Raw genomic sequence first — 25276 nt, forward strand, 5'->3', positions numbered from 1 at the left:
AATATTTCTTGGCAAGTAGAAGGATATTATTAAAGAAAATCCATGACAGGTCCTATTTAACGTGTGATGTAGCAGTGTTAAAGGATGCAAAATACTTGAACATCGGGAGTGGGTTCACCTTCCAGAGCCACAGAGGAATGTTTTAAATCAGTACATACACGTGTTGGAATGGCCTAGTCAAAGTCTAGACCTTTTCCAAGTTGAGAATCTGTTGCACGACATGAACATTTCACAAATGCTCTCCATCCACGTATTCCTACAAGGGGGCTGAATACATGTGCACACAGCACATTTGTATTGCATCAAGTCTTGACACTCAGCATTCACTCCTTCTGAAAGAGCGTAGAGCAACAGGGACAGTAGTCTGCATTGTTGATGGCTTTGCAGCAATCCCTCATACTGAGCATGCATGAAGCGACAGTAGAGAGGAAAACTCCCCTTTAATAGGGAGGAAAACCTCCAGCAGAACCAGACTCAAAAGCACAGAAGCACACGATGTTCCAAAAATCCTTTCTATGTTACATGGTAATAGAGGATGATCTGTCTCCCCTGGATGATGTCACAGCTAACAGAACGTCAGACCTGGTGTAGCAACTCTGAAGAGAAAAAATGACAGAGAAAAAGTTAAAAGTTGAAATCACAACAAACAATGCAAATTGGAGAACAGTAGGAGAACTCAGAGTAAGAAAAATAGGCCCTGATGTCCTCCAGCAGCCTAAGCCTATAGCAGCATAACTACAGAGTTAGCTCAGGGTAACCTAAGTCACTCTAGCTGTAAGCTTTGTCAAAAACAAAAGTTGTAAGCCTGGTCTTGCTCTAAAGTGCTTTATTCATCCTTTTAAAAACTCAGGTTAATTAGCAGAAGGCCCACCGTCTTATGTTATAGCAGACTCAAGGCTTAGCTTAACATTGAGGATATCGGAGACTAGTAGAAAGTGACATTGAACCAATTTGACAGGAACATAGAAGAAAAAAGAGTTTCAGAGATGTTCCTTTAGGGAAATTCCTTGTGTTAAACTTAAGGGTTATAGCGAAACTGTCTCTTAGGAGAGGTACCGTTGGCACTGATGTTTTGACAGCAGTCATATTACAGTGCTACACCGGAGAAGCAGCAAGGCACAAAGCTTTTAAGATCGATTAGGCTAGATGTGACTGGCTGCTGATCCTCAGATATTTGTTTAATAAGGGAGGTGAATGTGTTGCTAAACCATTTAAAAAAAAAGAAGACACAGAAAACAAAGACCTGTATTTTTCTTCATACTATAAATAGTACCTGTAGCCCCTCTAATGAAGGGTCTTGTACAAATTACTGCTCTTAACTAACTGTTAGACCAGTGCTCATCTCTCTCTGTGCTTCGGTACGCTGCAAGGCCGTAAACCCCTGATCCACTGCTGAGCAGGTGGTCATAGACCTTTAAACTGTATTACACTCCCACACTGAGCTTTACAGGTCATGTGTTCCAATTCCAATCACTTTTTAGGAGAAAAAACTGAAACATTATGCTGCTTAAAATCTGCAACGTTCCTCTCAAAAAAGCTAGTATCACGGTCAATTTGGGTTTAAATGCTTTCTGTGTAACTAACCACATTAACATGGATGTCATGTTTGTTGATGATAAAATAACTAACCATAGTTCACCTTTTCTATTTTTTGTTTTGTCTTGCAGGCTTATTCGGTCTATGATGAGGAAATTGGTTACTGTCAGGGCCAGTCTTTTCTGGCTGCTGTTCTTCTGCTACATGTGAGTAAACCTGCCGCCCATTAGAAGTTTTACATTTTATCTATAAATGAATGGTGTGTTAAAATTAGTGTTGCACCGATACCAGTATCGGACGGGGCCCCGATCCAGCCCTAAAATGGTGGTATCGGTATCGGCGAGTACCAACAAATAGGGCACCGATACTATTTTGATATTTGTATGTCACTTGAACGCAGCCTTCTCTTTCCCGACTAGTATTATACATATAATATAAGTTCAAAAAAGTTGCACTATTTTGGCCTTTAAGAACCAAAACTCAGGGTTTCAAAAGAAATGATTTAATTATTAATGTCATTTTACTGTCTTACTGTTGCACTACTATTATACATGTTATAATTTCACAAATGTTGCACTATTTTGGCCTTTTTAGAGCAAAAAGTTTATTCAACTATTGTCACCCATTCCAGGTAGGCAATAAAAAGTTCTACTACCCTAAGTAGCATGCAGTTCTTCATATATAAACACACACATCAATTTCAAACAGATGGTATCGGTATCGGCCAATACTACACAGACATGTATCGGGTATCGGTATCGGGCCAAAAAATGGCATCGGTGCAACACTAGTTAAAATTACTTCTTTTTTTTTTTTTAACTCAGTCCTTTTCTGTATCATGTTCTCCACCTTTCTAAACAAACTTTTATTTTTACCTGTAATTAAAACTAGTTTTATTTGTAGATTAAAATGCTGTGAAAGTCAAACTAAACCCTGGAGATGTTCTTTTTTTCAATGGTTATATAACTGCAAACAGGTATTATTAGTAGTGATTTTGTACGAACGTGCATCTATAAAGAGTAAAACAGTATTTTTTTTCCCTTTATGTGCTTTTCACGGGTTCTGCCATCTTGGCATCCTGTCACTCACATGAGAATATTTGTAATCCTGACCTACCAACTGCACCAGGACCCTGAATACGAACATCCAATAGATCCAAGGCAATCGTTTTCAAACTACAAACTGCTCAGCGGGACAAAGTCTTCACATCAAACTGTTTTATGTGACAATGAGCTTGATGCAATGAGCTGCTCCAAGCAGGCAGTCACAAGGACCCGCGGCGTCACAGCCCGAAGTTTAGAAGTGACGTACGAAGGAAACACACCTTCCTTCCCATCATACTGCCAGCTGTCGGCATGTTTTACATTAAAATGGTTGTATACTTTAAACTTGCTGAATGGAAACTTTTTCATAATAATCTCCTTGAGCTTTGCTTTTGCTTTAAAATCAACTTATTTTAGTATTTCAGAGCGAAAATGAAAAGCCATTAGTTTGTTACTCAAGGTTTAAGCGAATGTTAGTTAATGATCCCGAGGACAACCATTAAGTTCACCTCTGAATGGCTGAAACAGATTTAAGATTAATCTAGTCAAGCATCTTTTTGCCAATACTTTTTGAGGGTGCTGTAAATTTCGTCCCTATACAACAAGAATCATTTAAATAAAGGAGTCAAAGTTTCTACAGTTTAACTAGTAACCTGGTTATTTTATATGTGCCAACCACCACTTAATGAATGAACTCTGTTAAATGCCTAAAGCAAGATATCTGTCTGAATGCAAGTTCAGGGAAAATGGTCAGTTCATATATTGCTGGTGCTTAATTCTTAAGGAGAGTTGTTTTCTCTGCTGTCTTTTTTTAATTTGTTTACCTACTTACTAATTTATATGCTGTGGTTTGTAGCTTAAATAGTTAAAGTCTGATCATTGCTGAACTATTTCTTCTAAATTTATATAGATGTTTTTGTTTCTCTTTCAGACAACATCAGAATATTAAGAGATATTCACTTAAGCACATTTTTAAATTCAGTCGCAGTTGTATTTTGTAAGCATGTATAAATTGGTGTACTTTGGCTATTTCTGTGAACTTCTTACATTGCTGCCAAATTCAAATCTGGATGAGATCTTGTTACTGGGAGCTCTACAAAGACAGATGAAGGAGAGATAGAAAAGATGAGACATGATGGAAGAAGTCCCAAAAGAAGAAGAGACTGTGGTGGAAGTCCAAATACCAAGGGCAGCAGAGGTTAAAGAGCAGTGAGACGGTGGGAGGTGTCAGGAGGACAGAGGAAGAGAATCATGAGGAAGGGCTCTGAGAATAAACGAAGAGACACGCATGGAGGAGAAAGTTAACGAGGAATATGCTGTATATGAAGAAAGGAGAAGGAGGGGATAGGGACAGACGTTGTAAAAGTAGGAGCCAGACAGGTCTGGAGGAAAAAGAAGAATTTATAGACAAGGTGTCAGGAATATTTATTGGGGTTCAACTTTACCTGCAGGAGTGCATTCAGCTCCAAACACACACTGTCACTCTGATTAAATATCTCCTCTCTATCTGGGTGTGTTTGTGTTACAGGAGAAATGAAGCCATTAATACTCACAAAGACCCAGTCTTAAGTTTTCTCTCATAAGCTTCACATTTATTTGCCCCAACAAATGCAGAAACACAAAGTGAAGTTATTCAAAATAAAGCTATTAAAGCAACATACCTTAAAGTTTTGCCTTTATGACCCCCACATTTCTTTGAACATAAATCACAGTAATAGTGTCCCCTGAAACAATAAAGATAATTTTGTTGTCAAATGTATTGGTTAATGTAACAAATAACAAACATCCATGTGGTTTCAGATGCCAGAGGAACAAGCCTTCTGTGTGTTGGTGAAAATAATGTATGATTACGGCCTCAGAGCTCTGTACAAAAACAACTTTGAAGATCTTCACTGCAAGTTCTATCAGCTGGAGAAGCTAATGCAGGTGGGTGAAGCATCCCTTAATGTTTTTAAAAGAAAAGAATGTGTCAGTGAAATGAAACACAGCAAAATCTTTGAAAAACACAGACCTAGGTAGGATTATTATTGGACTTTTACAAAAGTATGCTTTAAGACGTTTGATGTGACATGTTACAAGTAAGCAAAGTTTAATGTTCACATTTTCAGGTGTTGCCTGGTGTTGCATCATCTGCGTTTTCTCACATACAGTAGGCTATCTGCTACTTATCAACTTTTCCCTCTGGTCCCCAAATGTACTTCAGTGTCACATGAATATGGTGAGGTGTGTTGAAAATGCAAGCCTCTGTAAATCTGTGATGTCACTTCATGTTAAAGTGAAAACTCAACGTTCCCTTCAATCGATTCAGGGCATCAGAATGTGCTTAGTTCCCTCTCAGGTGATATAATGCATGGTGGCACACGTGTGGTAAACAGTACTCATGGAAATTTTACACCACTCCATCTTTCTAACTGTATGTGGCCATAAACGATAATGTAAACAATAATTAACTAACCGGAAGAATAAAATAAAAATTTCCATTTTTCACCAGAAGGAACTGACCAGTATAGTAGACATTAGAAAAAAATTATAGCCTAAAATTTTTACCTAAAAAGAGTAAAGCATATAAGCTAAATATAGCTAGTACTGTCAGCTCTGCTAAACCCAGCATTTAAGTTATCATTATAAAAAATGCTAACTTAGTTAACATACTAACATTAGCCTGATGGCGTTTAAATTCTGCCAGATAGTGTGAGACTATCTAGGCAAGGCAAGGCATATTTATTTGTATAGCACAGTTTAGTACAAGGACAACGCAAAGTGCTTTACACGATTAAAACACTGGAAAATAAAAACAGAATAAAAGTAAGTAAAAAAAACTGTTGGAATTAATTGTAGGAACATTTAAACAAAATAAAATATAGGAAAATATTAAACTAAAACCAAATAATATTGTAGTGTTGGTTGTCCTTGCTAGCTCATTGAAGGATTGATGTGAATCGCTTCTGTTCAAAAAATGAATATAAGTGAGCCTTTATTTTTTATTTTATGTATAAAATTAACTTGCATGTAGCCTTTATAAAATTGAATCTCTTGTGTGTTGGTTTATACTAATTTATCTGTTTGATTTAAAATGTATCAAAGTCAGGTTGTATGCATCACAAAAGAACGTGTTGCTGCTAATAGGTGTTGAGTTTTTGTGCCCCACTTAACTTATCATACCAGAGACACCACTGGTTATAAATATCAAACCACATCTACAATGTAAAGTTAGGATAGATTAATTGATTGTTTTTTAATGTACTTAAACTGTCTGTATGTAGGGAATGAGTGACGTTATACCCAAGTTGCTGCTTTGGGTGGTTTGTCTCAGCTCACAGACAGAATAGCACTGCTGCTGCTGCTGTTTACAATGTCAAAGCGCAAGTGTACCTTTAATGATGAATCACAAAATAAATTTCCCTCATACCATCCAGGTCGGGACTAATGGGTTGTGGAGTGCAACGTGTGAAAAGTTAGCGTCTGTGCTTCTTCATCTGTTTAAGGTCCCGTGGATTGACTGAGTCTTTGTTACACTTGGGAAAAGGGTCAGGGTGCCCCAGAAGTGAACTATGTTATGCTTTTGGTCTTTGAGAAGGCCAAAAGCATAACATGTTTCTCAGAATCACAGAATATTCCACAGTTAGTCTTTGCACTTGCCTCACACAGTGCAGATGGTGAATGGCTGAATCACTGATGCAGAGCCATTGAACCAAGGACAGGTACCAGGTCCCTGTTGAGTCACTAAAGTAGAGTCTGCCTGTGCAATGTATTTCAAAGACACTTCTTGCAAAGGCATACATACTTAAATGTAAATGTATGCTAAAAATGGAAAAGTAAGACCAGCTCTGCAGCAAAATCTGAATGAGGACACAAGGAGGATGGAGAAAACTAAAGACTGGAGTATAAAGACGTTTGTTAAATAAATGTCTTTGTCAGACGGCTACTTTTAATTTTCATTATTACATCAAAAAGAGTAGAATATGTGTTTTCTCTGGTTGTTTTTTGAGATTTTTGTTTATTTGTCCAGTTTAACTTAAAAAGTAAGCTGTTGTGGTTTATTTTGTAATACAAAAGTGATTTTTGTGCTTGTTGACTCATGAAAGCCTATAACCACACAGACAAGATACACTTAAAAAATGCCAAAATTATAAGGCTTCTTCAAGTAAAAGGAGTATCAATAAAGTGTTTCAGGACTGGATCGAGTGTCCTCTTTTTTTTGCAAATCCAAATATGGTCACCTTAGCTAGCATTATCTGCTATGCTAACATTGGCTGGGACGCTAATTCTAATTAATGTGCTAGCCTTTATCTAAGTGCTAGTTATAGCGCTGACAGATGGATAATAGATGACAGCAGCTAACACTACCTGCATTGCTCAGAGGTGTTGATATGTTATTATGAACTAAGATCCTAACGTAAAGTTAGAATTATGCAACATTGGCCTTGTTAAATGACCAAATGTAGGGTTTTGTGTGGTTTATTAGTTTTTTGCCATAAGGGGGGAATTGGAATTTTATTGCCGTGCAGTACTAGTCATAAAAAATACTGACAGTATGACGTTTCTATTGTGTGTTAAATTGTGCATTTTATTTTAAATTATGCTGATTTCCAAGCAAAATGTCATTGGTATGTCATTGAAATTCAAAGTTGAAACCACAAGCAGGTCTATATCTTTGCTTTACAATGCTGTGGGGGCTGTTTTAGTTCACAAATGACTTTCCTTATTCTTTTTTTTTCATTCTGCTCCCACAGGAACAACTCCCAGACCTTTGGGCCCACTTCCAGGAGCTGAACCTGGAGGCACACATGTATGCCTCCCAGTGGTTCCTCACCCTCTTTACGGCCAAGTTCCCCCTCTGCATGGTTTTCCACATCACTGACTTGCTGCTTTGCGAGGTAAAGGCAGCACAAAGTGGTATAGTTGGAGCATTGTGAGAGGGAATTAGTCTGCATTGTATGTATAGAATCACTTAATGGGAAATGCATTCATCTGGAAACATGAAATTGGATGAAAACGGCAAGGTTAATAGGAAGAAAGAGGAGTGGCAGGCGTTAGTGGGTTAGCTGCCATTATAGATTGATTACGGTGATTACAAATGGAAAAGATAGAAATGTATTGTGAGAGAAAATGATTCATCTGAACCTATCTTTTGCCACAAGTACACTTCTGATCAGAAGTTTACATGAACTCATCATTAGTAATTAATGTTTTCCGGAGCTTTTTAATAATGCAATGGAACCAGTTAGACAGATGATAAAACAAAGAAAAACAAAGATTGGGGGTACAGTTTGACAAGTATTGTTTTTTTTTTTTTACAATTCAAACAGTCACAATTACGGACACACACACACACACACACACACACACACATATATATATATATATATATATATATATATATATACACTCTACTAATGCCTAAATAAATGGCCTTTCCCACTTGCAGAAAAAACACACATTTTTGTTGCCTTCATCTAGCTTCAGACATGGTTGTGACTGGGTATTTGATCACTCTTTTGATCAGAACTGGCAGAGGTTGTGTAAATTTGTTGGGTCCCAGACAACCTTGTCCTTTAAGCATAGTCCACAAATTTGCAGTAGGGACCTTTAGCTAGGCCTATGATGTGTGTTTGAGATATTTTCCCTGTTTAAACACCTACAGTAATTGTGTGAAAGTTTCAACCGGTGAGTTATTGATTGAAGATGCAATAAAGAAGTATATAAATCTGGAGGTAGTCCTCCTCATTTCATCACATCTGCCTCTTTCCAATCCCTTTTTTGCAGTTCACCAGTATCTCTGGCAGTGAATCGCGTCCCCAGCATGACCACCATTCCCAAATACACGTCGTGATCGGTATCAGAATACATAAAACAGGCTAACATTATGGCCCTAGTCCTAACCCTATTGAAAAATTATGATCTAGGTTTCGATCTGAGATTTATGCCAGAAAATCAATTAGCTTTAACAAGCTCTACTTACGTCTGACAGAATAAATGTTAATTGTCAAAGCTTTGTTGATGGCAACAAAAAGTGTGGGGTTTCCTAGATTGGTAAGGGTAATTTTATCCAAATATTAGTTAGGCAATATGTATATATAAAACATCTACAGTCTTACTGTCTGATAGTAAATCTGATTAAATAATTAAATAAAATATATTTTCTATTAGCTACATGACAGAAAATCCTGTCTCTAATCCTTTAACTTTCTTTAAATTCAGTGTTTTTAGTACATTTTCCTCCTATTCGGTTGAGTTACCTTTTATACTGAGCATGACTTTGGTGAAATCTGTGCTTCAATAAGCTTATTACAGTAATTTACTGCATATTTTGGCCCATTTCTCTTGCCAGAACTGGTGTACCTCTGTAAGGTTGTAGGCCGCCGTACTCCCACACCTTTTTTGGCCTTGGCCACACATTTTGTCATTAAACTAAAATCAGGACTTTATTATGGTCTTTGTTGGACCACTTTTTAACCATTTTGGGGATATCCTCAGAGTTGCCTTCCTTTTGAAAGACTCTTTTGTTCCCAAAGTTTAAACTTCTTTGCTGATGTCTTGAAGTATTGCTTCAGTATTTCTATATAATGTTATTTCCAAATAAAGCCATCTATTTTATGAAGTTCACCAGTGCCCCTGCAGTAAAACATCTGCACAACATGTGGCTGCAATCCCTGTGCTGCGCACTAGGGATGGTGCACTCGTACTCAGGCTGCTATAACTCAGACTCACCCATACTTTAATGATCCCAGGGGGAAATTACTTTTGTTACATGCTCCAGAATACACGCATTGTTATATATATATATATATATATATATATATATATATATATATATATATATATATATATATATATATATATATATATATATATATATATATTTAAAAACATTCCATACAAGGTATTACCATATCACAATAGTCATATCACTTACCCTTGGGAATCCCAGTGAAGTGATGGTGACTTGTGCAAGAACAGTGCAGAGAATGCATTAATGACAGTTACAGAGTCACAGAGCATGCGCCAGACCGTCGTACTTGCTTTTCCGCTCCTCAGGGGATTGCATAAAAAAAAATCTACCAAATCCACTCTGGTCTTATGTCTTTCTACTGAGGCCTTCCTTTTCTTCTCTCATAAACTTGTGTTTTGGTTCTTGCAACTTTCAGCCATGTTCAAATTATACTGTGAGAGTAGCGGAGCAACAATGAGCGGCTAACAGCGAAGCTAACCGTTTGTGAATTTATGTATCTTGAACCTAAAAAAATAATTTCTGTGGAAAGTTTCTTTGCAGAAACAACCAAGGTGAAATATGCTTCCCTTTCTCCCCGCTGTCCCTCTGCTATCCTCCCTCCATCACCACCTCGTCTCCCTCTCTTTCCTTCTGTTAGCCTGAGGCAGAACAATTAAGTTTCCTTGTTCTTTCTCAGCCATTGAGCTGCATGATGACAACATGCCTGTAAAAACATCAGCTCTCATCCAGCTAAAACCTTCCTTCTCTTCGTTTTTGACATTGTCCTTACACGTACCTTTTTAGATTCAAACTTAAATTAAAAAAAACGTATGCCTTCTTCTAAATGTGCAACTTCTTAGCAAAAAAGCTCAGATTGAATCCAGATTCTTGTTTATCTCGTCTTAAATCAGTCTATCTTTTTAAATGCCAGCTTAACTTGTAAGCCATTTTTTATTCAAACCATTCAGCCTTCGTTTTTACTCTTTTAATCCAGATTTTTTTTTTCTCATATGGAAATCAAAACTCAAGGCCAAAACCCATTTTTTATTTGGCTTTTTTATAGAGCAGCCTTGCTGGATCTGCACAATTTGACTCACTTTAGTATTTGTGAAAACTTCTTAACATAACCATACTGTGTCCTCCCCTCCCTGCATTTTTTGGCTTTCATCTCCTCTGATTCCACCTTGCTGGGATGAGTTGGTATTTCTCTCCCTCGTACGTTCCTTTGATCTTGGCTCAGCATGGTAGCACCATCTTCAGGCCCACAAAGATCGGTGTGTGGAGGCAGAGCCCATCCTCTTTTCATTTTCTTCGGTTATTTTTGGAGCTCTCCGGATATTTTTAGCTCCATGTTGCCATGTGAACTGGTTGTCCCAGAGACCAAGGAGAGGGGTGTTCCCATGCAGGGCTGGCATCGGCGCTACGCTTTCTCTCTGTGTCAAAATTAAAAGAACTGTCACAGTGAAGGAGGAATTGAACAGCAGGTTTTCCCACTGGCCATGGACATAAAGCAGTGAATAGAAATAAAGAAAACCAGCACAGTGAAATACCTTTCAACAGATTTTAAACAATGTTTTTTTTTTATTTTTACCTGAAAGGGAAATCATAAATGAAACAGGCAAAAGTTAATCTCTGCATAATTTTCCCAGCTGTTAACCAGGGCTGTACGATTTTGCCAAAAATCTAAATTGTAGGATATTTCGACCGTAATTGCCATTGAGATTTAATTTAGACTTTTCTTTGCATTAACCAAAAGCAACAAAATAAAGATGTTTGTAAACAAGGACTATTTAAAACAAGAAAGTTCTCTGTTATTAATCATGATATTATTTTTCAAGAGAATAGCTTGTTGAGTTTGACATCAATCCCTTTGAACGTAAAGTGCAACCAACAAACAAGTCTATGTATTAAACAGTTTGACCAGTACTTAATGCTATGGTGAGATTCTTGAAAGTTCTGGTAAGAAAAAAAAGTAAGATTATATCAACTCTAAAACGAATAATAAAATTAGATTATCTCACTGCTGCAACTCTCTTCCCTTCCATGTGGAGGCAAACCCACTTTAAACAGATTACTGGCTCCTAAAGGACGCGTTTTATCCATTAATTGTTACGTAACCAAAAATTGCAGACCTGTGCGATTTGGAAATTTGCGTCTTTTAAAATTGCGATTATATTGCAAATGTGATTAGTTGTCCAACCCTACTGTTAGCCCTTACTTTTTATCTGTAAATTTCTGCCAATAAACTATTTAAAACTAAAACATAGAAGTTAAATGTTCTGTAGGGAAATTGAACTGCAAGATGCTCAGGCGGTTTTGGTGTTATAATTCTGGAATGCTCCATTTATTTGTGGTGTTAAGTGGAAGTTTTAATAGATATTTCAGTACATTTGCAAAATAGCATTTTCTGCTACTTATCTCGTTTCCATGGTAAATTGTATGTTTTTGTTTTTTTATTGTACAGTGTTGCAAACTTTATCCAAAGCTTCAAACTTTGCCTGGGACAAAGCTCTACTTTACAAAGCTCTACTGGTTTCATACAAAGCTTACACCTGATGTATGAAACCAAGAACACAAAAAACTGGCTTAAAAAGTCTTCATGTTTTCTACCTGAAAACACCTAAAATAAACTGTGTACAGGGTCCTTTAAAATTATTTATAACCCTCAATTTTGTTACATTGTAATTACAACAATCAATTTGATCTGGGGCTTTATTTGATATACCAACAGAAAACTGCATAATTGTGAAGGGTAAGGAAATCGATGTGTAGTTTTTATTTTTGTTTACAAACAAAAGCCTGAAAAGAATGGCATGAATAGACTATATATTCATTGTCTTTTTCTCTGATCCTCCTAAATAAATAGCTGTACTACAAACTGACTTTAGAGACCACCTGTATATTATTTAATTTCAGTTGTAAGTAGTGTTGCGCCGATGCCATTTTTTAGCCCCGATACCGATACCCGATACCTGGCTGAGCAGTATTGGCCGATACCAATACCATCTGTTTGAAATTGATGTGTGTGTATGTATGAAGAACTGCATGCTACTTGGATATAAAATAATTGCCATCATGGCATTGTCAAACTGCTACCTTTGTAAAGCAGGAAAACGACTAATACAAAGTGAATCCAGTAGAACGAGTGAGTGTCGGGAGAGAGAAGGCTGCGTTCAAGTGACATACAAACATCAAAATGGTATCTGTGCCCTATTAGGTGGTACTCGCCGATACCGATACCACCATTTTAGTGATGGATCGGGCCCTTGCCGATACTGGTATCGGTATCGGTGCAACAGTAGCTGTAAGCCAGCTGGTCTGTGATTGTTTCAGAGGTTTGTTTGTGAACTAAGACCAAGAAACAAGCAGACGGGTCATGGGCAAAGCTCTGAAAAGTTTAAAAACAGGCTTACACTGCAAAAACTGATCTAAAAATAAGTAAAATGTTCTTAAGATTTGTGTTTTTGTCCTAGATTTGAGCGGGTAAATAAGATTATCTACCAATGGAATGTGTATTTTGACCCCTAAAATAAGATACTTAGACATCCTGCACTTGAATTAAGATGATGGAGATGAATTGTTCCTATTTTAAGTGCAGAAGTCTTATTCCATTGGCAGATCATCTTATTTACCAGCTCAAATCAATGACAGATATACTCATTTTAAGAAAATATTACTTATTTTTAGTTCCATTTTTGCAGTGTAGGATATAAGAAGCATTCCGACCTATCAACATCTCCTGGAGCACTGTTCAATTAATCATCCCAATTTAAATACTATATCATATCTGCAAACCAACAAAGACAAGGCAGTTCACCTAAACTCACAGGGAGCGTTATGCAGCGACGCAGCCAAGAGGCCCATAGTTACTCTGGAGGAGCTGCAGAGATCCACAGCTCATGTGGGGAATCTGTTGACAGGACAGCTATTATCTAAAGTCCATAAATCAGGCATTTATGATTTAGAAGTATAAAACTGTCTCTACAGTATGTGTGGTGGAAAACTAAAGTTGAGACATTCTTCAAAAGTTTTTAATAGAACAAATGTAACTTAAATGCAAATTCAGACTTATCAGATTTTTGTGAGTAAAAACTGTTAAAGTGTGTGCATCATTTTCCATCCATGTCACTATTGTATGCCTCTCTCTGTTGGCTCCTCATACAAATCCCCCCAAAATCACTGAAATCTCTAAGTGTGATGTAACAAGATCAACCATCTCAAGAGGTATGACTACCCCTGCAGGGCACCATATCTTGCGTTTTTCAGTATACATTATACTGCTAATATAAAATAATTTAACAATGTTAGCACTTACAGCAACAGTACACAATTGCAGACATGGTTAAAAATAACATTATTTTTCTAGAGTTCAAAAACATGAACAATTAAAAAAAATTTCATAGCCTAACTTTAGCTTTTATATCTTGAACCACATCAGACTTTACATCCATTGTTTTATTTGTAGTTTACCACATAGTTTAACTGTGGAAAAACACAGATGCATATACATGCGTTAAGGCTTCCTAAATGGTTGTTATTCAGATGACTGAAGAGGTAATATATCACAAATGAACCCGGCGCTATTTAGACCATAAACTCAGTGGGGAAACTACAGACCTTATTCAGTAATGCAGTTCTCTTTTGTCTTGTTTGCTTCCTTTTTTACCTACAGTGCTTTACTTGTCTATGCTTTTTTCCCTAAATGTAAAGTTCGATCACTATAGAAATATCTGCATTGTATGTATATTAAGCTTTTTTATTTATACTTTCAAAATGGAGTATAAATTGAATCTGGGAAATTATGGTGTTTTAAAATGCAAAAACTACTGCCTGACTACTGGAAAACTCCAGTTCAGAGTTAGAAAATAAGACTGAGATTTCCCCATGCCGAAGAAAAGATAAATTAAGTCAATGATTAAACTGATTCAAAGTGTTTTAAAATCATTATTGCATTGACTAAAATGTTTTAATTCTTTCCAAGCCTGCAAACACACTAACGTAAAAGTTGTTCTTCCTCCTCTTACATGTTTTTCTCTGTCTTAAAGGGACTAAGCATCATCTTCAATGTGGCCCTGGCCCTGCTCAAGGTTGGTAACAAGTTTATACATTTATTTACTTTGCCTAACTTCAAAATTATCTCACATGTAAAAGCTGAGAAAATATTGCTTTGGTTTAAAACCTGTGTATGTATACAATACTTGTACTCCAGAAATTGTGAAAATGTTAATACAGTTTATCGCTTCCACAATCATGGTTCTCTTCTCTGTCAGGCTGAGCTCAGACGGTAACTTTTAACTTCATTTTCTGACATTTGTCGCCCCCAAGTGCACATAACAAATACTGCATCTAGACGTTAGCACCTTGGAGAGAAGGAAAAAACGGCAAATGATTAAGTAAAGTTAAAAACAAGACTTTCTTTTTTATCTGGCTGCTAGTCAGAGTGTTTTAAAGCCTTGCCAATTGGGAATATTCTCTTTCACTAAGATTATCCTTTAAGAAGGGCTGAGCAGGACAGATTTATTTATTCTTTATTTCTAAATGTAAAATTGCTCTGGTGGCTTTTTGCTTGCCATATTATGAGATCTTTTTGAACTGTAATGGATTTTGTGTCACATTTCTAGTGTGTTGCTGTTGTTGGGGTATAAAAAAAAATGACAAAAATGATTGTTGGGTACACTTATGGGTACACACTCCGGTTTTATGGTTGCGGTTCAGTGGGTATTCAGTATGCTACTATGATAGAAATTTAAAAAATTTGTTTTTTTAACTGTGAACAAATACACTGACATTTGAATTTATCAGTTTGTTTGACAATTTAAAACAGAAGCCAGTATAAAGCTGACTGACCTGGTTACCAGTGGTACCTGAATACACCATAGAAGGACAACTTTTGGGTAAATCCATGGTTGGGCGGACTCCTGGTCTTCATGTCGGCCATCAGGAAGACTTAAGTTACATTTGGGGCTGGTTGAGTGTAACAGGCAGCTAGATTAGGACTTTAGTCTATTTTTCTCAGTACCAGGGATTGTTAGATTCTGCTTGTCGTCATTACAGGTGAGTAATTAAAAGATGCCTGGCTTATCACTGCTGAAAAGTGGTTACATGAAGCTTGGGTTCAGTCAGTCTTTCCTTACTCCTTCTTATATGTATATATTTAAGTATATAGATATGTTTATATATATACATATATATATATATATATATATATATATATATATATCTATATACTATCTCTATATATCTGTATGATCTCTATCTGTCTGTCTCTGTCTATATCTGTCTGTCTCTGTCTACTAGATCCTCTCTCTCGTCCTGTAGATATATCTATCTGTCTCTGTCTGTCTCTGTCTCTCTCTCTCTATCTCTCTCTCTCTCTCTCTATCTGTCTCTGTCTGTCTATCTGTCTGTCTCTATATCTCTCTCTCTATCTGTATCTGTCTCTGTCTGTCTCTCTCTCTCTCTCTCTCTCTCTATCTCTCTCTCTCTCTGTCTATGTATGTATCTCTCTCTCTATATCTCTCTCTCTCTCTCTCTCTCTCTCTCTCTCTATCTCTCTATATCTCTATCTCTATCTATATCTCCTATAATCGCTATCTATCTATATATATATATCTATATCTCTATAATATAGATATAGACCACTAAGAATGTAAATGAAACATCATATGCCCATTCCTATTTCCTTTTTTGTATTTTTTGGTATTCTTTTTGATCCATTGTATATATGAAGATTCACTGTATATAACTGAATGCACCTTCCCTACTCTGCACCTTCTTGTATGAGCCGATGTGACGAGTGAAAATTTCTCCATTGTGAGATCAATAAAGACTATCTTATCTTATCTTATCTTATCTTCACTGTTGCTGGATGAGAAACCTTAATGTTTTCTAATAGCACATTTCCGTGCTAACTGGGAGATCTGTTTTGTTTTGGTTTCTTTTGTCTTGCACGGCGGTGCATACAATCGCGCTCTTTGGTTGTGCACATCGATGTTTTAATGATTTTGCTTCTCCTTTTCTGATCATTCCTCAATTTTGTTGCCTGCAGCAGCAGCAGTACTACTGTACTTTCATAATGCACCATTTATGCACAATGAGAGCTAACGTCGGCCGGCTTAATCACGTATTTCCTGGTGTCTGCTCACTTGACCACAGTCGTTCCACCTGTTTATTGTTTTTAAAAAACTCTGTATTTGTTCAGTACATGTACGTGCCATGCTGAGAGGGCCGTAATGAAAATTCTAGGATGAATACATGTTGTTACACCTCTAATAGACTACAAATCGGACACATCTGGTTTACTTTTAATTTAATGCCGTAGCAATATATTTCTCATTTACTTTATTCTTGTCAGATTATAAATGATAATTGTACTGCCGTTTTTCCTTTAGATTTTATAGTTTAACTTTCAAAAAGCTGAAGGCGTATAAAGCTGTACGAACTATCCTAACTGAATCTTTTGGTGCATCAAAATGAAGAAAAATATATGTTTAGTAATCAGTCTTCAGAGGAGCCAGACTGAGAGGGTTTGGACATGATCAGATGAGGGATAGTGAGTACATCGGTAGAAGGATGTTTAGGTGGGAACTGCCAAGCAGGAGCCCTAGAAGAAGACCAAAGAAGAGATTTAAGGATGGAGTGAAAGAGGATGTTAAAGGTGGTTGTTGTGAGAGAAGACGATGAAGACAGGGTTAGATGGAGACATGTGAGTCTCAGTGGCAACTCCTGAAAGGGAAAAGCTGAAGGATGAAAAAGAAGAAGTAATCGGTCCCCAGCTATAATTAGTCACATGCAAAAATGAGGAGACTACAATAAATAGCCACATGTGAATTAAGACTTTTGTAACATATCAGTGGATATCTCATTGTTTTAACTTCAGGAAACAAAAGTTGGTATGATTGCAGGTAAATAGCAAAACTGAACCGTGTTTTACTCGTTAAACAAAGATATTAATCAAAATGATGTTTTCTATCTGAGAAAAGAGGTTAACAGTCTACCCCTTCACAGGTAGCCTTACCTCCTGTGGTTGAAATGGCTTTTTGCAGCAATTGACTCATCTTCCAGATCATTATAAGAAAGTTTTACCCTCTCCTCACTTTCAGCTGTAAGATATTCAAGAATGACCCATTTGAGTTCATCCCACACCATTTAAGAGGGTTGAAAATATATAATATTAATATATATATTAGTGTTGCACCGATACCAGTATCGGACGGGGCCCCGATCCAGCACTAAAATGGTGGTATCGGTATCGGCGAGTGCCAACAAATAGGGCACCAATACTATTTTGATGTTTGTATGTCACTTTAACGCAGCCTTCTCTCTCCCGGCACTCACTAGTTCTACTGGATTCTCTTTGTATTAGTCTTTTTTCCTGCTCTCCTGACTAGTATTATACATGTTATATAAGGTCATGAAAGTTGCACTATTTTGACATTTGAGAGCCAAAACTCAGGGTTTAAAAGAGTTTATTTAATTATTAATGTCATTTTACTGTCTTACTGTTGCACTACTATTATACATGTTATAATTTCACGAATGTTGCACTATTTTGGCCTTTTTAGAGCAAAAAGTATATTCAACTATTGTCACCCATTCCAGGTAGGCAATAAAAAGTTCTACACACACATCAATTTCAAACAGATGGTATCGGTATGGTATCGGTGTCGGTATCAGCCAATACTGCACAGCCAGGTATCGGTATGGTATCGGGTATCGGTATCGGGGCTAAAAAATGGCATCGGCGCAACACTAGTATATATAGGATATTTTATTAACCTGGCCAAGTCCTGCTGCATGGCCTCCATTTTTCACAGTATGAGCTTTTCCCCCCTGGAACTTGTTTTCTGTTCTCATCTTTCCAAACATTATTCCAGAAGTCCTGGTCTTTGTCTACATACCCTCTGGCAGACCTTAAGGTTTATGGTTTCTGGAGGCTTCTTTTTGCATGTTGCGGTCTCCTTTCAGGGTGGGCTTGCTTTGTCAGCCACACCTGGGTGTGTTGGTTGTTGTTTTAAATGTCCTCCTCTTGTAGATGATTTACATTGACTTGTTTGACTCCAGTCATCGGTTGACTCCATGTGCTGCAGTTCTTTTATAAAAAGCCAAGTGATTGACTGTAAAAGGAACTGAGTTATAAAAGGTATAGAGTTGTACATTTTTCAGTGGCCTTATTAGTCTAAAGTGTGGTTCTCCTTGGGGTGATGATGAGCCCAGGTTGACCAGGCCAAGGTAGTCACACGAATAATGCATGTGGAGCATCTGCAGAGACAACAGCAATAGGCGGCTGCTTAGAATAAGCAGGGGGGAAAGGGCTTGCATAAAAACCAATAGTAATAATACAAATAAAATTAAAAACAATACAGTTGTAAACAAATTACAAATTTATAACTGTACAGTTGCGAATAAACAATAAATGTTGATTGCAGGTATGATGGTATGGTGTGCACACCTTTTTATATTTGCAATGAAATAAGCTATTTAGAAGCACGGTGGAGATGTTGAGGATGCAGTGGTTTTGAAATGGGAACAAATGAGGATGTAAGGATGATGAGGAGGAGAAGGAGGAGGAGAGTGGAGGAGCTTCCAGTGCATGTCTCTTATTGGCCAGGCATGACGACATTATCCTCCGATGCTCCCTCCTCCTCCCATCCTGCACTCCCCTATGCTCTCACCACCCCTCCCTTCATCGCTGCTCTCCTCTTTCCCTGCCCAGCTTAGCAGTTGCTATCCATGTCACCACAGGAGCATCAGCTACAACATTAGCAATCTGAATCAGGAGAAAACCTCTGTTTCTGTTCTTTTTTTCCCCTCCCTCTCTTCATCTTTACTTTCTACGGATATCCGCTCGGAGCATCTTTTTTCTTGCCTTTTTGCTTCCTTCTTCTTGCCTTTTTGCCTCCTTTTCCGCTGAATATTTCTTCTTTTTTTTTTTTTTACCACGCTTTACTTCTGTCCACCACCCAGATATCTGCAGCGCAGCCACCCCTGCCAGCTGTTAGCCTTTAGCTGTTAGCATCACAAAAATCAGGAGAGGCACAGTTCAGGGGTTACAGTAAGGCTTCTTAGCATTGCCTCGCCCCAGCTGCCTGCCAGGACCAACATTTCTGACCGTGCTACAACAGTCACTCATACAAACACTCATCCAACAGCCTGCGTGGATCAGAGGCAGAAGTAACTTCCCGTCTGAAGGAGCTGGCTTCATCTCAGATCTACTAACCGATACAGACCGGATGCCTGACTGCCTGCTCCTGCTAATAGGATTCTACTGGAGACACTGGAGCCGATGCTGGAGCAGCTGACTGGAACATGCGCTTACTCATTAATCGTCCTTGGATCTGTGCTAACTTCATGTAAAAACGTTACATCTGTGAAGAGCAAGAGCCTCTGAGGAACAGTTCTTCTTGTTTTCTATTCCCTCTTAATCTGGGTTTAATGCACCGCAGGTTCGCGTGTGACTGTGTGAGTCCAGCACCCACTCAGCCATAAAGAAAATCAGAGCATCATCTCCTGCAGGCAGAGAAGTGCCATATTTCCAGCGCCAACAAAAAAAACACATCTTGTCTGTTTCTGCTGTGCAGCTTCTTCCGGCTGTACCATCCTCTGGGAGTGCATAAGGAGCTGTGTTGTAATTTCAGGCCATTTTGCATTTCAAAGAAAGCTAAACCTTGTCAGGGGAGGCCTGGAAAGAAGGTTTGATTGCTTTGATGTGTCCTCAACCAGAGCATCAGGGGCGCTCATCTGTGTAGACGGAAAGGATTTGAAGTTTGATATAAAAGAAGAAATCAAAAGGGGGAAAAAAAAAAAAGGTGGGGTTTTCATCCCTGCTTCAGTTTCATGGAGCAGCAGCCCACGTGTTGAGCCTCTTTGTTGCTAGGCGACAGCATACTGGACTGGAATTGGTTGGAAATTGCCGAGGAAGCTTGGGTGTAGGAAGTGTGACCGGAGTGAACATAGAAACAGCTCTAGGACTCAGCATTATGCCCACGAAGGTGTCAACTCATCATTTTCTGACTGTGTTTCTGAGGCACCAGGGGGCCAGACTGAGGCTCTGACAGTGGTACAAGCTGAGGGGCCCTCAACACAGCGTCACTAGTGGGACCGGGGATCTGCCAGCAAGAGCTGCCGTGTGATTCTGAGGGTCTGGAAACTCCGTTTTGTTCTGCTTGCCCTCTCTGACATCCAGCGATCGCCTCACTCGGACAACCTTAGAAGAAGTGTTTTAAGTGAGCTTAATTAATCGTCGCTGCTCCAACATCGAAACATCTGTCCGTTCCTTCAGACGACACCCTGGAGTCAGCTGCCAACCTGGCCCCGGAGCGGGACAGCCCCATTCCCCTGCCCTGCCCCACCCCTCCACCATCACCACCACGTTCCCCTCCGCCCTCTCCTCCTCCTATTCCGGCCCTGAGCCCCCATCTGACCCTTCCGCCAGCACGCAGGGCGCTGGAGGACGGCGAGGGAAAGGAGGAGGAAGGCCCCCATGCCAGTCAAACCTCAGCAGACCCTTACTGCAGGGTCATGGATCTGCTTGGGATGGGACACAGACTCTTCGTCCCCAAGCTGCTGGCGGTGAGACGAGACATATATATATATATATAAGTTTGTAAAAGCTATTGCCGAGGATAGACAGCATGAAACAAAAACTTTCTCAGAAAATTTGTTTCTGTTTCTTCATTGCATCAGCTCTAATTATAGATGGATGTGTGAAAACTCACTCCATGGAACAGATAAAGACACATTCTGCTTCCTTCAGACAACCTCGGGCTTAAATTTAAGATGAGAATAAGCCTGCCGCCCTCTGTTTCCCTTTCTCTGACATCTGGACTCTGATGAGCTTGGACAGTCTCATAAAATCAGAGCTCTCACAACAAGAGAGGACTTGTTCCCATACTAACTATCTCAGAAATCTGCTCGCACCCTCTCTGCGTTAAATAAAATGTCTAAAAACAGTTACTTGAAAGCTTTTAAATTCTGTTGGGTTGAGTTTGAGACAAAATGTGAAAAACAACCTTGTTCCCCTGTATGGAAGCAAGTAAAGTGCCTTGTAGAATTATTTCTACCCCTTGAACTTCTCCAGTTTTTGTCACATTACAACCAAACTTTTGTGTTAATGGAATTTAATGAAATAGATCAAAAAGAAGTGGAAAAGGAGCAAAATAATAATCGGTGGTATACAAAGGAATTCTAGGTCTTTGACTCAACATTTGTTGACCCACCGTTCTCTGCATTTACAGCTGCATGTCTTTTAGGGTTGGTTTAAATTGTTGAAGACAATCATCCTCCTAAAATGATACGGCCACCACCATGTTCCACTGTGGAAATGTTGTGTTTAAGCTGATATCTAGTGTTAGGTTGCCACCACGTTCGGCGTTTTGCATGCAGGCCAAAAAATTTGACTTTGCTCTCCTACGTCCAGAGCATCAACTTTCACAGGTTTTCTGTGTGTCCCTTGCCATGGCATGCAGGGAAACCTACGGTTTTCTTCTAGTGTCCTTCCACAAACGCTTCACAATGGTTTCCTGGAAAATCAACAAGTTCCAGCTGACAGAACTTGTGTAACTTTGTCTGATTTGCACACACCTTTTCAGCTCTGCCACCAACTGAGATCAAGTTGTTGTTTTTTTGATGGCCACTCCTAAACAATGACTATATTATCCTTAAGCATCTTTGTAAGTAATTTAGTTGTATGCTTAGGGTTTATTACACATTTGGAAGAACCATTTGTGGCCAAGCTTTAGCTTTCTGTCTTGCCTTAGGTCTGTGGATGATGCCTTAAAGGAGGAATAAACGATATTTCACCACTAGGTGGGGCTTGAGCACTAGCCTCGTGAGACCATCCTGATCTCGCAAGCTTTCAAGGTTTCACTCGCAGATCAGTCTGGATACTCTCCGTTAAAGAAAATTTGGAGCCGTTCACCAAACGAACGTCCAATCAGCGTTGGCTTTGAGGCGGGTTGAGGTGTGACGCAACAGGAAGCGCGTCAGTTCAGTCTAAACAACATGGCGGCTTCAGCCGATGAAACTAGCGTGGCTATCGAGCAAGTTTTATCGGAATTACAGAGTATTTCTTTGCTGAGCTAACGAGCCTTTACCTGCAGCAGCAAGAGTAGCTTGGCTTGTGGTTGTGTTTTCGTCGTCGCTCGTAACAGAGTGACGACGAATCTGATTGGTTCATTTGGCCCGTCTATCACCAACATAGGCCAATCAGCTAACCAGTATTTTCGCCCCTTCCCAAAATTACTTCAACGGAAGGTTTCCAGATGGATATGCGGAGCAAATCTATCTGGCGAAGTCAGGTTACTTGAGCACTGTCTGTAGACCAAAACAGGATGTGTAACAACCCACACCTCTCTACCTCCATTCCAGCTGCACCCTTCCCCTCCCCTTCTCATCAGTTACCTCATATGTGCATATTTGCAAGGATAAACACACAGCAGAACAGCATCACCTTTCGGAGGAACATGTCTAAGTTTATAATGCTGTTAGAAAGAGAACGTTTTGATTTGGTGGGGGTGCTTTCCGTCATTTTGCTGCTACGCTACGCTGCTGTGGCGGTGGCCTGTTATGGGCAGGGAAGGGCTAAGCCCTGAGTGGCAGCTGTTCACATGCCCGTACGTGCACTCGCGGGTGCACTCGCGGGTAAACAACAACTAGACAGATTGTGTGTGACGTCATACCATAATTTATCTAAAAAGATAAATTTAGTTCTTCACATCACTATTTTTAGTTCTATCTAAAATAATGAAATTTCACTTATTGCTCCTTTAAGTATCATGTTGTTTCCGTATGGTACTAATTCATGAAACCAGTCCCTCCTGCAGCAAAAGGCCAAACACATCCTGCCACTGCCATACTTCACAGTTGGGATGGTGTCTAATACATCTTTCCTGGCCCTTGTTCCTCCAAATGTAACAGCTGCCCTTATGAACCATCTTAGTTTCATCAGACCATGGAAATTAGGATCCTCAGTGTTTCATTTGTAAACTATGATCTGACTTTTTTTGTTTGTTTCAGAGCAAATGTGGCCTCCTTTCTGGGTAACCTTTCAGTGCATATTGGTACAGGACTCTTTTTTCCGTTTGATAATTTCACTTTCACCATCTTCAACCAGCAGCTTTAGTTTTTGCTTTAGTTCTGGCGTACACATTTCACAGAAAACATGTTCATCTCTGGGACTCAGAACTAGTCTCCTCCCTGCGCAGCAGGATGACTGGACATCCCCACGCTGTTTACACTAGTGCCTGATGGTTTGAACAGATGAATCTGACACCTTCTGGTGTCTTGATTTGATTTGATTTTCCATCATGTCACAGAAGGAAGCAGCATGTTTGAGTTGTGCCTGAAAGTACATCCACAGGCTTGCCTCTAATTAACTCAGGTGCTCTAAATTAACCTATAAGAGGCTTAAAAGGAGATATCTGTATATTTTTGAAGGCATACTAATGTTCGCAAAGTACTAAATCTGAATAATCAAAGTTTATTTATATAGTACTTCTCAACAATCCATATGGTGAACAAAGTGCTTTACAAGCTAAAATACAAACAAAAAGATGCTGAGACAAAATATATAAAATATAAAAATGTAAAGGAAAATAACCGGATAAAAAGATAAAAACTAAAAGGTGCATAATGGCACAATTCAAAACAATTTTAAGAGCTAGAGAAAAATAAAACCACAAAATAAACAAAAGTTATCCACAGTTGAACAGCTACAGATGTGTTTTTAGCTGTGATTTATTTAGTAAATCTAAATAATATAGTTAGTTTTAACTGACCTCAAACAGGAAATGTTTAGTCTGATTCAGTATCAGACAGTGAAAAGAAAATTATAGTATATAGAAATATCTTCTTTTAACAGTATGCATGCCACAGTTATTTGTAAATGTTTATATTTTTTAAAGTAATAAGCAAATATACTTTCCCTGCTACTTTGTTTTGGTCTATCACATTGAACTGTCATTGAAACAAATTAACAATTTTGGGTTGTTGCATAAGAAATTGTGAAAAGTTCAAGAGGTATGCATACTTTTGCATTGCAAGGCATTGTGGAGGTTTAATTATGGTGTGGCTACGGCTGGACTGACTGGGGGGATTGCAAGTAAAAATTTGATGTTATTTTGCACAAAAAAAAGAGATTTATTAGATTTATTTTACACTGTTGTGTTGTCGTCAGTCAAGTGATTTCCATTCATGTTAACAAACCTGTGATGCCTCATATAATTAACTACATTACTCTGACCTTGCTGTTAATCAGCTTGATTGTTCTTGTGTAAAGAAAGTGACGGGCCAATATGAGGAAGCCCAGGTTTTTGGCGTTTGTGCTGCCTGTGTCTCATCCATCTCTTCTCCTCCCACCTCTTCATATCTCCCTTCAGACATCCAAAGAGGACCTCCTGCAGGCAGACTTCGAGGGAGCTCTCAAGTTCTTCAGAGTCCAGCTTCCTAAGCGCTACAGAGCTGCAGAAAACGCCCGGCGGCTCATGGAGCAGGCCTGCAACATTAAGGTAAGACAAGAGACCAAAATGCTAACACATATGTGTAGCACGTGTTGTTTTGTGCTTCCTTTTTTTAAAATTATACATTTTAAGCTGTGAAATTCAAAAAATAATGCAAAGATAGACTATAAATATTGCCCTGAATTGTCATTTGACAACTTACATGACTTTATTTACATACATTTGGAGCCATAGAGTTTCAGTGGAGTGACAACTTTAAAGAGAAACTGTTAAAAAAACACAATGCTTTGAGGAAAAAGAGCTAACATTTTAATTAATGTCTGGTATTTTTGAGAAAAAACTAAATGAAAACGGTTTAATGTTCTGTGTGACTGAGGTTTGCTTTACTGTATTTCTTATTCATTTGAGTTTGATTGTTCTGCAGCTCAGTAGGAAAGCAGCAGATAAAGCATGGCTACACTGGGTAGTAGTCCTAGGCTTTCGCTGAACATGCGTATCTGTTTTCATTGAAATTCCTCTGGGCTCAT

The 25276-nt window shown here is 38.6% G+C and overlaps 1 protein-coding gene across 1 annotated transcript in view; it reads left to right on the plus strand.

Moving 5' to 3' along the window:
• The window catches only part of rabgap1l (RAB GTPase activating protein 1-like), a 156332-nt gene that overhangs the window by 106539 nt on the left and 24517 nt on the right, over window positions 1–25276 (plus strand). Inside the window, exons 15-19 of the mRNA XM_036140978.1 lie at window positions 1668–1742; window positions 4380–4505; window positions 7313–7456; window positions 14337–14378; window positions 24669–24797. Of these exons, the coding sequence (XP_035996871.1) occupies window positions 1668–1742; window positions 4380–4505; window positions 7313–7456; window positions 14337–14378; window positions 24669–24797 (516 nt within the window). The remainder of the gene's footprint in view (window positions 1–1667; window positions 1743–4379; window positions 4506–7312; window positions 7457–14336; window positions 14379–24668; window positions 24798–25276) is intronic.

This window comes from Fundulus heteroclitus, chromosome 9 (assembly GCF_011125445.2).
Source record: "Fundulus heteroclitus isolate FHET01 chromosome 9, MU-UCD_Fhet_4.1, whole genome shotgun sequence".
Classification (NCBI taxonomy): Eukaryota; Metazoa; Chordata; class Actinopteri; order Cyprinodontiformes; family Fundulidae; genus Fundulus; species Fundulus heteroclitus.